Source organism: Jaculus jaculus, chromosome 8, assembly GCF_020740685.1.
Source record: "Jaculus jaculus isolate mJacJac1 chromosome 8, mJacJac1.mat.Y.cur, whole genome shotgun sequence".
Classification (NCBI taxonomy): Eukaryota; Metazoa; Chordata; class Mammalia; order Rodentia; family Dipodidae; genus Jaculus; species Jaculus jaculus.
In genome coordinates this window covers 134,788,065-134,803,794 of record NC_059109.1, presented here as the reverse complement: position 1 = coordinate 134,803,794, position 15,730 = coordinate 134,788,065, and the positions used below count along the sequence as shown (strand labels likewise).

At 48.4% G+C, this 15,730-nt stretch overlaps 1 protein-coding gene across 1 annotated transcript in view; it reads right to left on the bottom strand.

The window, feature by feature from the left end:
* The window catches only part of Cass4 (Cas scaffold protein family member 4), a 30,293-nt gene extending 16,369 nt beyond the window's left edge, over positions 1-13,924 (bottom strand). The window contains exons 1-2 of the mRNA XM_045157471.1: positions 13,791-13,924; positions 2,199-2,621 (exon numbers count right to left, since the gene is read on the bottom strand). Of these exons, the coding sequence (XP_045013406.1) occupies positions 2,199-2,621; positions 13,791-13,802 (435 nt within the window). The 5' untranslated portion in view covers positions 13,803-13,924. The remainder of the gene's footprint in view (positions 1-2,198; positions 2,622-13,790) is intronic.
* Positions 13,925-15,730: the final 1,806 nt, after the last annotated feature.

The following is a 15,730-nucleotide window of genomic DNA, read 5'->3' as shown; positions in this document are numbered from 1 at the left end:
TTTTGTGTGTGTAGATATGTGTGGTGTATGTGCATATGTGTGGGCATATAGGTGTGTGTGTGTGTGTGTGTGTAAGAGAGAGAGAAAGAGAGAAACTGTGGAGGCAATTCCTTAATTGCCCTTTACCTTAATTATTTTATTTTTGTTTGGCTGATGCAAGGTCTTCCTCTAGGCCAGGCTGACCTGGAACTCACAGCAATCCTCCTTCCTCAGCCTGCTGACAGGCAGGTGCCACACACCCAGCATTTGTGTGGGTGCTGGTGATCCGAACTCAGCTCCTCATGCTTGTGCAACAAGCACTTTACCAACTGAGCCATCTCCCCAGCCTTTTTAGTGGTTTTGGAAAGAAATTCAAACTCTCCCCAGGCCTCAGTGCTGAGTCAGCTGCTCGATGCCTGGTGCAGACAGGCCAGTTGCTCTAGACAAGCAAGCCAGTGTCCACCTTGTGGATGGCTTTTGGAGGCCACACTGGCATCTGGAGCTGGCGTCTGTGTGTGGCAACTGTTCTGTGTGACAGCTGTCTTCGTCAATGCCTCACAGCTTAAGGACTTGGGAAGTATTCCCAACCTTTGAAAGAACCACTTTCCCATTTGCAAGAAGCCAGTAAGAGGGAAGTTCAGTGGTGAGTACCCAGGAGCCCAGCCACAAGTACCTGAGAAGAGCCTAGGCTAGCTACAGAGTGAATTCCAGATCAACCTGGGCTCAGTGGTGAGTACCCAGGAGCCCAGCCACAAGTACCTGAGAAGAGCCTAGGCTAGCTACAGAGTGAATTCCAGATCAACCTGGGCTAGAGTGAGACCCTGGCTCAAAAAGCAAGAAAACAACAGCAAAAATATGGCAGGTTGTGGTGTCTCATGCTGTAGGAAATTGCTGAAGAGTTGGAGGCAGGAGGGCCAGAAACCTGAGGCCAGCCCGGGGCTACACATCTTAGTCAGGCATGGTGGTGCATGCCAGCCCTTGGGAGGCCGAGATAGGTAGGTAGGAGGATGCTATGAGTTCAAGGTCAGCCTGGGGAACTTACTCTGTAAGTTCCAGGTCAGCCTAGGCTAGAGAGAGACCCGGCCTCAAAGGAAAAATTGCAGATGTCATGTGTGTCTTCTGGAACACCCAAGCCAACTTCTGTTTTGCCATCAGCTATTTATCAAGGACCTGCCTCCTGCGAGCTGTGGCGCTGAGTGGGACAGGGACAGAACAAAATCAAGGTCTTCATTTCCTCCCTCCTTGCTTCACTTCCTGGAAACCACCACTGATGTGAGTTCTTCTAGGTCCTCCCCACTTATGAGCCTACATGTGGGTATCTGCTTGCACAGATCCATGTGGTGCACACATGCACATATGTGTGCCCATGCCTGGACACACACACACCCATGTGCACACATATCCGCTTACACAGGCACACACATCTGCATACGTGTGTACATGCCTGAAGACACACACACAGCCAGGCACACACATACATGCGCTTTGTTTGGCTAAAGGGCTCCGTCTTCCCTCCTGCAAAATGCTTCAGGGAAACACCTCATTTCTTACCCTGGCATATGATACCTGCAAACTTATCCTCCCCACAGGAACCCTTGGGCGCCTTGGGCTTTCCCTAGCACCAATCATGGGTTCCTCCTCCTCCTGGTCTCTGCTTGCCTCACTGTGTATTCTGTAACAATTCTAGAAGCAAACCTCCTGTTTTTTTTTTGGGGGGGGGGCAAGGTTTTTGAGGTAGGGTCTCTCATTCTAGCCCAGGCTGACCTGTAATTCACCATATAATCTCAGGGTGGCCTTGAACTCACAGCAATCCTCCTACCTCTGCCTCCCAAATGCTGGGATTAAAACTGCGCCAGCACGCCCAGCTTTAGCAGTAAGCTTTCCGGGTGTGGAGAAACGCGCATGACAAATGGGTGAGGGCCTTTTTGTATTGGACACAATAGGAATTCAACCTGTATCTGTCACCAGCAGCCCTGGGACACACATGAGCCTTCAGTTGACAGCATCCAGTGGCCAGTCCTGGCAAGCTGAGCATTTGCAGGGCTCCTTAGAATATGGAGGACATAAGGCCAAGAGGACGTCATGATTACCAGTGCTCTGGGGCCCCTGGGCCCTTTTGACCCGGTGAGGGCAATGACTGAGGTTAGTGAAGCCCACAATGGCCGAGCATTCCTGTGCTCTTGGCCCTTCTCCGTTCATTTGGAGACATGCATGCTCACCTGTTTTGGGAAGCTCAAAGTCTTTTCACAGATGATCCTGGCACTAGAAGGTGGGTAAGGCAAGTCGTTGGCTTGGGCTTTGGCTGGCAGCGGCCCTTCCACCCAGCTCTTCATCGGCTCGTACACGGGGCCCGGGGGTGGAGGGTGAAGCAGTGTGGGCACCTGGTGGCTCTCCTCTGAGCTGGCGAGGTCTGTGTCGGGGCTTCTCAGGACCGGGGCACAGGATGCGTCCGCAGCAGCCTGCGGCACGATCCGGAGGCGGTTGGCCGGGGCCAGGCCTTGTCTCCCACGCAGCGCGCACTTCCACCAGCCCTCGCTTTCCGGCACGTTTTGCTCCAGGACGGTCAGGATGTCTCCCCTGGAGAAGGCCAGCTCGTCGGAGCAGTCGGGGTGGTTGTCATACAGTGCCCTGGCCAACAGGGTCTGCAGTGGGGGAGGGGAGAGCACACCGTTACCATCACTGCCAAGGGCCCCGCTAGGTCAGTGCCACCCAGGCCGACACCGCGTGCTAGCGACCCAGCGGCTCGCTTTCTTCCCTCCTCCCACGGTGGAGGCGCCGGCGTTGCTCCTGCCGTCCCCTTCCCCTTCTTGGGCTCTCTGGTAATGCCACACCCTCAGGGCACCTTTAGCTGCAGGTCCACCTTCCAGAGATGCCTAGGCAGGGCTGGGGAGATGGCTCAACAGTTACAGGTGCTTGTTCGCAAAGCCTGTGAGCCCAGGTCTGCTTCCCCAGTGCCCAGGCAGAGCCAGATGTGAATTCACTTGCAGCAGCGAGAGGTCCTGTTGTGCACACGCACACACAAATGTTTAAAAAGAGATGCCTATGCATATTATTTTGGTATTTGCCCTTACAGCTCTTTTTGTTTTGTTTTATTTTTTAAATTTAAAATTGTTTATTTGAGAGAGAGAGAGAAAGAGAATGGGCGTACCAGGGCCTCTAGCCACTGCAAATAAACTGCAGATGCATGCACCACTTTGGGAATCTGGTTTTATGTGGGTACTGGGATTTGAACTCAGGTCCTTAGACTTTGCAGGCAAGTGCCTTAACTGCTAAGCCATCTCTCCAGCCTTCTTTTTATTTTCTTTTTCTAAAAATTCTTTTTATTTATTTGACAGAGAAAGAGGGAGAGAATGAGAGAGAGAAAGAGAGAGAATGGGCACACCAGAGCCTCCAACCACTGCAAACAAACTCTAGACACATGCGCCCCCTTGTGCATCTGGCTAACGTGGGTCGTAGGGGGTTGAACCAGGGTCCTTTGGCTTTGCAGGCCAATGCATTAACCTCTAAGCCATCCCTCCAGCGTTTTTTATTTTCTATAAATAAGTTTATTATGCTTTTTTATCCTTTCCCTGACTTATTCCACTGAACCCCTTCTTTTGCTCAACTAACCCCTCTTCTTGTGTGTGTGTCTGAGAGAGAGAGAGAGATCCACTGAGTTTAATTAGGATTGCCTGCATGAGCTTGGTAGGAGGATATTCACGGAAGCACGCGTAATTTACCAGTGGCCACACTGCTGCAGAATGTGCTTCCCACTGCCCCTTGCAACCATTAACTGCCAGTAGCTGCTCAGGTGGGGGTGAGGCCCTCATGCCCTCTACCATCCCTGACTTTTTTTTTAATTTTTAAATTTTTATTAACATTTTCCATGATTATTAAAAAAAATCCCATGGTAATTCCCTCACCATCCCTGACTTTTAATACTCATTAGCCCTCGTGTATACCCTTTATAAACGAAACAAAAGTGAGCCGTGGCCCCGTGACATTGGTTGGGGTTTGTGCTTCTTGCGTAACAATTTTTTTTTTTTTCTGTTACAGAAATGAAATAGGGGGCTGGAGAGATAGCTTAGCGGTTAAGAAAAAAAAAAAGAGTTGCTTATCCAGTCATCATAATTCCTGTGGATACGTTCCCAGCACTTTTAAAGGGGAAGGCCTAGGCTAGGGAGGTGGCTCAGTCTGTAAAGCCTGCAAGCCCGAGGTTCAATTCCCTAGCCACCACGTAAAGCCAGATATGGACATTGTTCACAGTGCCAAGAGGTGCCAGTGTGTGCGCACACGCATGAACACATATGTGCACATGCAAACAAATACGTACATAAATAAAATGCTGCATTCTTGGTCTAGTAATCTGAATTTCATGCAAGTACTGAAAAATAAACTGTGGTGGGAAGAGTGTGGCATCTGTCGAATTCACTGTGGTGTCCAAGGACAGTCATTGAAGAACAGCTGAAGGCAGTGGCTTCCTGCTGGGTCAGACAGCTGTGACAGGAAAGGATGTTTCCAGAGGACAATAGGCCTTTCGGATCCTCTACTCCAGGCCTCCTCCCCATAGCTGCCCTGACGGACAGCAGCAGTCTCGTTCCTGGGACGGGTGTCCTGCATCCTGGCCCCCTGCTGCCTCAGAACACAGGCCACATCTTCAAACAGTGAAGGGTGGCTGGAGAGGTGGCTCAGCAGTTAAAGGCACTTGTTTACAAAGCTTGACAGCCCAGGTTTGATTCCCCGGTACCCATATGAAGCCAGATGCACACAAAGTGGCACATGTGTCTGGAGTTCACTTGTAGTAGCAAGAGACCCTGGTGTGCCCATTCTCCCTCTCTCTTCCTCTCTGTTTGCAAATAAATAAAACTTCAGAGGCTGGGCGTGGTGGTGCACTCCTTTAATCCCAGCACTCGGGAGGCCAAGATTGGAGGATCATCGAGGCCACCCTGAGACTACATAATGAATTCCAGGACAGCTTGGGGTAGAGGAGACCCTACCTCAAAAAAAATTAGAAAAAAAAAACGTGAAGGGAACCCCTAAATATGCCACACAGGTCCCTTTGGTATGACACTTCATTGTAAGTATCAGAGAGTGACTCTGGATATCTCAGGCCACCAATTTATAATGTCTCCTAATGAAATTATTATTTGCAGCACTGGGATGGACCACAAGGCCTCATGCTTGCTAGGCAAGCACCTTACCACTGAGCCATACCCCTAAGCCTGAGTCTCAGGATGTTAACCTCAGACCATCCAAGTCTGTTGCATGAAACAAGTGAGGTATGGTGACACACAGCTGTAATCTCGGCGCTTAAAAAGTGTGGGCAGGGGGATCCTGAGTCCAAGGCCAACCTGTACTACTCTGCAAGTGTGAGGTCGATTTGGACTACATGCGAGTTTATCTCATTAAACACAGAACAAGCGCCAGGTATGGTGGTGCACATCTTTAATCCCAGCACGTGGGAGGCAGAGGTAGGAACTCACTCTGTAGCCCCAGACTGGCCTTGAACTCATGGTGATCCTCCTACATCAGCCTCCCGAGTGTGTGCTGGGACTGAAGGCATGCATGAAACACTTTTGGAATTTTTTTTGGATTGGCACACCAGAACCTCCAGCCACTGCAAACAAACTCCAGACACATGTACCACCTTGTGCATCTGGCTTACGTGGATCCTGGGGATTCAAACCTGGGTCCTTTGACTTTGCAAGTGCCTTAAGCGTCAAGCCACCCCTCCAGCCCTGCCTTTTGATTTACCCAGAGAGCTCACACACACCTTTGGGATCTTTCCCTGGCTGTTCCTTCTGAGCTAGCATTTGGAAGAAAGAAGGGGGGGGGTGCTTAGGGCCACAGAGGCAAAAAAAAAATAGGGGTGCCCTCAGAGGGGAGGATTTATGCACAGGTTAGAACACTCTTCCACTGGGGCTTTGCACGACTGGCTCTCCTTCTACCTGCAACCCTCTTTTCACACAGAGCTGGGCTCCCACGTGAAGACCCTTTCTCTAGGGGAGGGGCCCGTGCTGAGCAGGGGAGGCGGGAGAGCAGCGCGGGCTGGTGGCCGCCGCAGCAGCAGCCCTCCAGGGAGACCCGTTCCTGGCACCCTGGCACCGTGCTCGCTCTCCACAGATAACAGAAGCAGCCAGCAGCACAGCTGAGGACCCTACAACCAGGACAGTGCTTTCTCGGGCCACCTTTCAAGCCAGTCTAAATAGGGTGTTAATCTGAAAATACTGGCAGGAGATATGGTTATATTTTGATCCATGGGGGGCACACAGATGGACTCCAGGTAAAAGAAATATTGTTTTTTAAAAATATTTTGAGGGCTGGAGAGATGGCTTAGTGGTTAAGTTTGCCTGTGAAGCCTAAGGACCCCGGTTTGAGGCTCGATTCCCCAGGACCCACATTAGCCAGATCACAAGGGGGCGCACATGTCTGGAGTTTGTTTGCAGTGGCTGGAGGCCCTGGCGCACCCATTCTCTCTCTCTCTCTCTCTTTCTCTGCCTCTTTCTTTCTCTGTCTGTCGCTCTCAAATAAATAAATAAAAATAAACAAAAAATTTAAAAGTATCTTAAAATATTTTATTTTATTTATTTTTTAGAGAAAGAGAGAAAGGTAGGTAGAGAGGTAGAGAGAGAGAATGGTCACACCAGGGCCTATAGCCACCGCAAATGTACTCCAGACATATGTGCCACCATGTGCATCTGGCATTATGTGGGAATCGAATCTGAGTTCTTTAGGCTTCTAAGGCAAGCTTGTTTCAAACTCCCTAGACAGCTGAGGGTGACCTTGCACTCCTGAGCCTCATGCCTCTGTTTCTCAAGTAATGGGATTACAGACCTGAGTCCCCACAACCAGTTTGGGAGAAATGCTCTTAATCAGTGTCTAAAGGGACATTTAGCTGGTTGTGGTGGTGTAAGCCTTTAATCCCAGCACTAGGGAGGCAGAGGTAGGATGATCACTATGAGTTCGAGGCCACTCTAAGACTACATAGTAAATTCCAGGTCAGCCTGGGATAGAGTGAGACCCTACCTTGAAAAAACCAAAAAACCCTACATGCCCATCTTCATGCAGCAGAGAGGCATGGGACAAAAAAAAAAGCCACAGGGGGAAAAAAAAAATTCATAGCTAGGTGTGGTGGCTCACACCTTTGATCCCAGCACTCAGGAGGCAGAGGTAGAAAGATTGCCATGAGTTCAAGGCCAGCCTGAGACTACAGAGTGAATTCCATGTCAGCCTGGCCTACAGGAAGACCCTACCTCAATAAACAAAATGAACGGCAGATGGTGTTTGGAGTTCGTTTGCATTGATTGGCAAGAGCCCCTGGTGTGTCCCCCCACCCCATCCCAAATGAATGAATGAACGAATGAATAAGAGAAAGTTGCAGCTAGAGGGCAGCTCAGCAGAGATCATGAGATAGTTCGGATCTAAGTGGTCCAGAGCATTGGAAGAACTGATCATGCCACAGGGCCACAGGAGGCAGCAGCGAAGAAGAGCGTGCGTAAACAAGCACGGGCCGACGTGGAAGGGACTCAGCAGCAAGCTGACCTCTAGTTCAGTTCTGCGCAAAGCCGTAAAGACTTCGAGAATAGCAAGGATATTCATTTCCTACTGAGAGCTCTCTAACATGGCTCCAGCCAGCATTTCAGCTTCCTTCTCAGAAGTTCCATGGCTCATTTTCAAGAATTCTTAGTTCTGAGGGAAGGTGACAGACTCGCTCACACTTCCTCTCTGGGGGCCATGAGAGACTAATTACATAGGAGCCTTGTTTTTTTTTTTTTTTTTAAAGAAAGCATACACTGTATACATCACCAGGTTTTTGATGTCTGGAAAATGTGAGGTTCTTGAGGGAGCCCTGTAAGGAGGAAGCTTGAGCTCTAGTCAATACAGGAGCCCCTTATCTAACTTCACATGGGATCGAAACCCAGGAGACAACATGAGGAGGAGACACTTTGATCGTTTTTAAGGACAAAGTCTCTCCTTGAATATCTCAGATGTGTTTTGTATTGTGTAAATAAACGCAAAGCTTGGCTAGGAGAGATCTAAGCAGGGAATGATGATCTTATCTGCCATCCTGTGAATGTTTACTTCCCATCATTTCTAAAAAATATTTTAAATGTATTTGCAAGGAGAGAGAGAGAGAGAGAGAGAGAGAGAGAGAGAGAAAGAGAGAGAGAGAGAGAGAATGGGTGTGCCAGGGCCTCTAGCCACTGAGAATGAACTGCAGATGCGTGTGCCACTTTGCGCCTCTGGCTTTACATGGGCACTGGGGGCTCAAACTCTAGTAAACTCGAGTTATTAGGTTTTGCAGGCAAGTGCCTTAGCAGCTGAGACATTTCTTCAGCCACCCATCCTTTTTTTCTTTCTTTTCTTTTTTTTTTTGTTTTGTTTTTCAAGGTAGGGTCTCACTCTAGCTCAGGCTGACCTGGTATTCACTATGTAGTCTCAGGGTGGCCTCAAACTCATGGTGACCCTCCTACCTCTGCCTCCCAAGTGCTGGGATTAAAAGTGCGCCACTATGCCTGGCCTTTTTTTTTTTTTTTAAAGTATTATCACATTAAAATAAAAACCGAAAGAAAAAAGCTTTCAAGATCATAAAAAAAATCCCTCCCTCACCACCTCCATTTTCCCACCCACCCACATTGTCTGAAAAGGGAAGCTGGGGGAGGAACGAGGGTTCCAGGGAAGAACAGTGGAGTACAGCGACACTTCTCTGGGGGAGAAGTCTGAGGTGAGCTCCCTGGAGATGAGAAGAGGCCAACATGCTTAAGGGGTGGCAGTAAAGATGACCTAGAAAGGGTCCCCATGTCGCAAACTCCACATAACCACACAGACTTCCTATGGTCCTGCGTGTCAGCTAATGTCACTTCCCTGTAATTCATCAAAATGGGAGAGCGTCCTCTTTATTGTCCTGGGTTCCCATTAAGTCTCCAAGGAAACCCCAGCGTGGTGGGGAGCAGAGGTCAGAGAGTCACAGGGGCTCATGGGAAATGGCAAGCTCTGGAGTCACTGAAACTCCTTCTCCAGGAAGAACAGGCAGATGAGCGGTGGGGGACATCTGATGCTTCCTCCGGCCTCTGCCCGTGTGCACACCAGGTGTTAACACTGGTACGTACATGTGCACACAACACACACATACACCGCCGCCACAGAACTATAGACACACACATGCCAAAAAAATTTTCTTTTTGAGGTATGGTCTCACTCTAGCCCAGCATGGCCTGGAACTCACAGTGATCTACCTCTACCTCCTGAGCTCTGGGATTAAAAGCATGTGCCACCATGCCCAGCTCAAAACAAAATATTTTTTTTTCCAGCTTTACTTTTTATTTATTTTTATTTTTTTTCTCAGATTTTTATTAACAGTTTCTATGAGTACCCTCTCCCCCCCGCACTTTCCCCTTTGAAATTCCATTCTCCATCATATCCCCTCCCCATCTCAATCATTCTACTTACATATATACAATACCAACCTATTAAGTACCCTCCTCCCTTCCCTTCTCTTCCCTTTATATCTCCTTTTTAACTTACTGGCCTCTGCTACTGAGTTTTTTCCTTCTCATACAGAAGCCCAATCATCTGCAGCTAGGATCCACATATGAGGGAGAACATGTGCCGCTTGACTTTCTGGGCCTGGGTTATCTCACTTAGTATAATCCTTTCCAGATCCATTCATTTTTCTGCAAATATCATAACTTCATTTTTCTTTACCACTGAGTAGAACTCCATTGTATAAATGTGCCACATCTTCATTATCCACTCATCAGTTGAGGGACATCTAGGCTGGTTCCATTTCCCAGCTATTATAAATTGAGCAGCAATAAACATGGTTGAGCATGTACTTCTCAGGAAATGAGAAGAGACCTTAGGATATATGCCTAGGAGTGCTATAGCTGGGTCATATGGCAGATCAATCTTTAGCTGTTTTAGGAACCTCCACACTGATTTCCACAATGGCTGGACTGGATTGCATTCCTACCAACAGTGTAGAAGGGTTCCTCTTTTTCCACATCCCCGTCAACATTTATGATCATTTGTTCAAAACAAAATATTTTTATATATTTTTTTAATCTTGAAAGACAGGGTCTCAAAAAGGGACTCAGGCTGGCCTTGGACTCATTCTGTCGCCCAGACCCTGGACTTTTGTCTCCTGCTCCGCCTCTCAAGCGGCTGAGATTAGAGGGTTGTACCACTGGGTCCGGCAAGAAATTGCTTTGTTTTTTCTTTTCTTTTTTATATTTCAGGCGTTTTTGTTTGTTTGTGTTTTTGTTGATTGTTTTGTTGGTTTGGCTTTCTGAAGTAGGGTTTCACTCTAGCTCAGGCTGACCTGGAATTCACTATGTAGTCTCAGTGTAGTCTTGAACTCATAGTGATTCTCCTACCTCTGTCTCCCGAGTGCCAGAATTATTGGTGCGTGCCACCATGCCTGCACCATGCACAATTAAAGGTCTCCCCCCTCACAAGGTCGGGTCTCACTCTAGCTCAGGCTGGCCTGGAATTCACTATGTAGTCTCAGGGTGGCCTTGAATTTATGGCAATCCTACCTCGGTCTCTTGAATTAACTTTTTTTTTTTGGCTTTTAGAGGTAGGGTTTTGCTCTAGCTGTGGCTGACCTGGAATAGTCTCAGGATGGCCTCAAACTCACAGCGATCCTCCTACCTCTGCCTCCCCAGTGCTGGGATTGATTAAAGGCGTGCACCACCACACATGGCAGATTGTAGGTTTTTTTTGAAGCAAGGTCTTATAACCCAGGTTGACCTAGAACTCGCTCTGTAGTCCAGGCTGGCCTTGAACTCATGGCAATCCAAATACTGAGATTAAAGACATGTACCACAATGCCTGGCTAAGAAACCACTTCTTAACTTTTATTTTTCCATCCTGAACTTAAGCAACTCTCCCTATCAGCATTTGCTACTGTAATCAGAATTTTATTACTATAAAAGTTCATGAGTTATGGGGAACTGAGAGTGACTTAAAATAGCAAATGAGGGCTAGTGAGATGGCTTAGCAGTTAGAGGCACTTGCTTGCAATTGCTAGCCCAGGGCCAATTCCCCCAGCACCGAAGTAAAGCCAGATGCACAAAGTGGCACCTGTGTCTGGAGTTTGTTTTCAGTGGGAAGAGGTCCTGGCTTGCCTACTTTGTTTGTTCGTTTGTTTCTTTTTTTTTTTTTTTTTTTGATGTAGGGTCTCACTCTAGCCCAGGCTGACCTGGAATTCACTATGTAACCTCAGGCTGACCTCAAACTCACAGCGTGTCTTCTATCTCTGCCTCCAAAGTGCTGGGATTAAAGTTGTGTGACACCGTGCCCAGCTGTGTGACCATTTTCTTTCCCTTTCTCTCTCTCTTTCCTTGCAAATAAATAAATAAATTTTAGCAAAATGGGTCTGGAGAGACGGCTTTGCAGTTAAAGCTTTTGCTTGCAAATCCCAAGAACTCATGTTTGACTCTCCAGGTCCCACGTAAACCAGATGCACAGTGACACAACATGCAAGGTCGCACATGTGCACAAGGGGGCGCTCATAGCTGAAGTTCGACTGCAGTGGCTGGAGGCCCTGGCGCACCAATCTTTCTCTCACTCTCACATAAAAAAAGGCAATCTGTTGTGCTTGCCTTAAAAAGAAATAAAAAATAATAAAATAAATAAAAAGCAAAATGAGGTGGAGAGATGGCTTAGCAGTTAAGGCACTTACCTGTGAAGACTTAAGGACCCAGGTTCAATTCCCTAGTACCCATGTAAGCCAGATGCACAAGGTGACACATATGTCTGGAGTTCACTTGCAGTGGCTGGAGGCCCTGGTGTGCCCATTCTCTCTCTCTTTCTCTTCCCTGCCCCCAACTTCTTTCTCCCTCTCTCTTAAGTAAATAAATAAATAAAAATTTAAAAATAGCAAAAAAGAACAACAAAGCAAAAAACAGCAAAATGACTTGATATTTCAGACCCAGAACCTGCCCTGAGAAGCTGATTTTATCTAACTCACCCAGCTGAGGTGGTGGGCACGCCAGTGGTGTGTGGCAAAGCACCCACCAGCTTTGCTCCATCCTTAGCAGTCTATTAGCAGAAGTATTTGGAATGTTTAAATGAGGAGGTAACTCCGCAGCTTCTTGCATCATCCTGTGACAAACGGGGGAGGGGTGTTCCCTTTGGAGCTGTCTTTAAGGGACACAGCAGTCACTGGAAATGTGGTGCTGAAGAGAAACGGCTGCCTTCTCTCTTGAGCACGTTAACAATTCGGGATTGAGTGGCTCTAGAGGGTATAGAAAATGACCTAAAGCCATTTATCTGAAAGTATGATATTAAGACTTCCCATTTCTTTCTACTTAAAAATTTTTTTTTTTTTTTTTTTTTTGTTTCCTGAGGTAGGGTCTCGCTCTAGCCCAGACTGACCTGGAATTCGTAGTCTCAGGATGGCCTTGAACTCAGGGTGATCCTTCTACCTCTGCCTCCTGAGTGCTGGGATTAAAGACGTGCACTGCCACCACACCCAACTTCTTACTACTTTTTATGTGACACAAACATTTAAACAAAACAAACTGAGCTGGAAGCCGGGCGTGGTGGCATATGCCTTCAATCCCAGCACTTGGAAGGCAGAGGTAGGAGGATTGCCATGAGTTCCAGGCCACTGTGAGAATACAGAGGGAAGTCCAGGTCAATCTGGGCTAGAGTGAGACTCTACCCCAACCCCCTCCCCGACCACCAAAAAAAAAATCTGAGCTGGGCATGGTACCACAGGCCTTTAATTCTAGCACTCAGGAGGCAGAGGTTAGGAGGATCACAATGAGTTCCAGGTCAACCTGAGACTACAGAGTGAATCCCAGGTCAGCCTGGGCTAGAGTGGGTCCTACCTTGGAAACAAAACAAAACAGCGGAGTAGAAGGTGACTCTGCCCCCTGAGTGCTGGGATTAAAGGTGTGCACCACCACGCCTGGCTTACTTTTTTTTTTTTAGATTTCTTTTTATTTGTTTATTTGAGACAGAGAGAAGGAGGGAGGGAGGGAGGGAGAGAGAGAGAGAGAGAGAGAGAGAGAGAGAGAGAGAGAGAGAGAGAGAGAGGGAGAATGGGTGCATCAGGGCCTCTAGCCACCACAAATGAATTTCAGGTGCATGTGTCACCGTGTGCATCAGGCTTACATGGGACCTGGAGAATTAAACCTGGGTTCTTAGGCTTCACAGGCATGTGTTTTATTTTTTATTTTTTTTATTTTTTAAATTTTATTTATTTATTTGAGAGCAACAGACACAGAGAGAAAGACAGATAGAGGAAGAGAGAGAGAATGGGTGCGCCAGGGCTTCCAGCCTCTGCAAACGAACTCCAGACGCGTGCGCCCGCTTATGCATCTGGCTAACGTGGGACCTGGGGAACCGAGCCTCAAACCGGGGTCCTTAGGTTTCACAGGCAACTGCTTAACCGCTAAGCCATCTCTCCAGCCCCAGGCATGTGCTTTAACTGCTAAGCCATCTCTCCACCCCACCCCCCTTGTTTTAATAGACAGGGTCTTACTATATAGTCCTGGCTGGGCTGTGACTTGCTAGGTAGCCCAGGCTGCCTCCAACATGCAGCAGCGCCCCTCCTAAATGTCGGGTTACAAAGGCATGCGTGCCCCCTTCCTCACCACAGAATGGAGCTTCTCAAACAAAGCACAGGTTTTGTTTCAAAACCTGGCACAAGAAACAATTTTGTTCCCAAGTAGTAGACTGTTTCTTTTTGAAACCATCATTACTTCTGGAAGACCCCTGAAACAATCTGAAATAGGCTCAAGGACCCTTCGCACAGGGCCACTAGCAATCTAGCTTTGCAGGAAAAGGGAGTCGAGGGGGGAATTCGGATGGATACTCACGTTTGCCTTCATCTGGCTCCTCTAAAGAAACGCTTTGTGAAAGCGACTGCCGCTTAGCCTGGCCGACCCCAGCAGAGTGGGCGGCAGGAGGGCGCTCTGCACCCTTCGTGCAGGAATGCGGGGGTCACGTGCCCCGACATGGCTCTGGAGCAGCTGTCCTGGCCTGTCCCTGTGGGCTGGAACCCGAGCACTGGCGGCGTGCACAGGGCCTTCCCAGCCCCGCCCCGCCTCCCGCCGGCCTCCTCACTGCAGGGAGCATTCAGGCGCTGCTGCCCCTCCAGAGACCCCGGGGACAAGATGGGAGTAAGCCTGATGAAGTTGGCCATGAGGTGGGGTACAGGAGAAGCCGCTGTTGATCAAGGGCTGGCCAAGCAGCATGAGGACCTGCGTTTGATCCTCGGGACCTACACACCAAAGCCAGGGATATGGGGCTGGAGAGATGGCCTAGCTGTTAAGACACTTGCCTTCAAAGCCTAAGGAGCTGGGTTCAATTCCCACGTAAGCCAGATGTACAAGGTGGCGTATGCGTCTGGAGTTTGACTGCAGTGGCTGGATGCCATGGCATGCCCATTCTCTCTCTCCATATATATCTGCTTCTTTCTCTCTTTCCTCTCTCTTTCAAATAAATAGATAAATATTTAAAAAAAATTAAAGAGCCAGGCATGGCTGCACACCCCTGTAATCCCAGTGTTGGGGTGCTAGAGGCAGGAGGATGGGGGAGGAGAGGGGTTCACTGGCCAGTTAGTCTTGCCTACGTGGTGAGCTCCTGGCCAACAAGGGACCCTGTTTCCAAAAGGGGGTTGGAACCTGAAGAGTGATACCAGATGTTGTCCTTTGACCTCCGCACACACGCACACAGAAGGGTACACAAATATACACTATATGCTATATGCTATACACACATATACTACATACTACACACCACACACGCACACTGCACACCCCGCACACGCACTATACACACTACATACTATATACTAGACACACATATACTCTACACACATATACTACATACTACGAACTATATTCTATACTACACATGCACACATATCTACACAGACATTAAACATAAAGGCTCACTCCTTGTTTTCCTAATACCTCTAAACATGCCCCTGGATGATGGCATGTTCTGGAACAAATGTGGACTTGAGCTGACTTTTCCATGGTAGCAATGAACTTTGACCCATCCAGGTTTAAATTCTTCCTGCTGGCTCGAATGAAACATTCACACTTTGTTGCAAGGACCACTCATGGGACTTTGACGAGGAGGTAGTGGCCAGAAAAAAAAGAAAAGAAAAGAAAAGAGGGCTGGAGAGATGGCTTAGCGGTTAAGCGCTTGCCTGTGAAGCCTAAGGACCCCGGTTCGAGGCTCGGTTCTCCAGGTCCCACGTTAGCCAGATGCACAAGGGGGCGCACGCGTCTGGAGTTCGTTTGCAGAGGCTGGAAGCCCTGGCGCGCCCATTCTCTCTCTCTCCCTCTATCTGTCTTTCTCTCTGTGTCTGTCGCTCTCAAATAAATAAATAAATAAAAATATAAAAAAAAAAAGAAAAGAAAAGAGTCCCCAAACCACCAGTGAAATGCAGCCTTTTCTTCCCTGGGGTCTGGACACTGAGGTTTCCCAGCGGGTTTGGGTCTCACCTACATCAACTTCTGCTGGTCCTGGGAGACTTGCAGCTCCACTGACCTGGCCTTCATCAAGCGTGGCTGACCATGGGTGCTGGGAGAGGAGAACCAGGCTCCCTTGGTCTAAGCTCAGATTTTTTTTTTTTTTTCAAGATAGGGTCTCAGTCTAGCTCAGGCTGACCTGGAATTCACTATGTAGTCTCAGGGTAGCTTTGAACTCATGGCGGCCCTTCTACCTTTGCCTCCCGAGTGCTGGGATTAAAGGCGTGTGCCACAATGCCTGGCTTAAGCTCAGCATATGCCTGCTATCTTGTGCA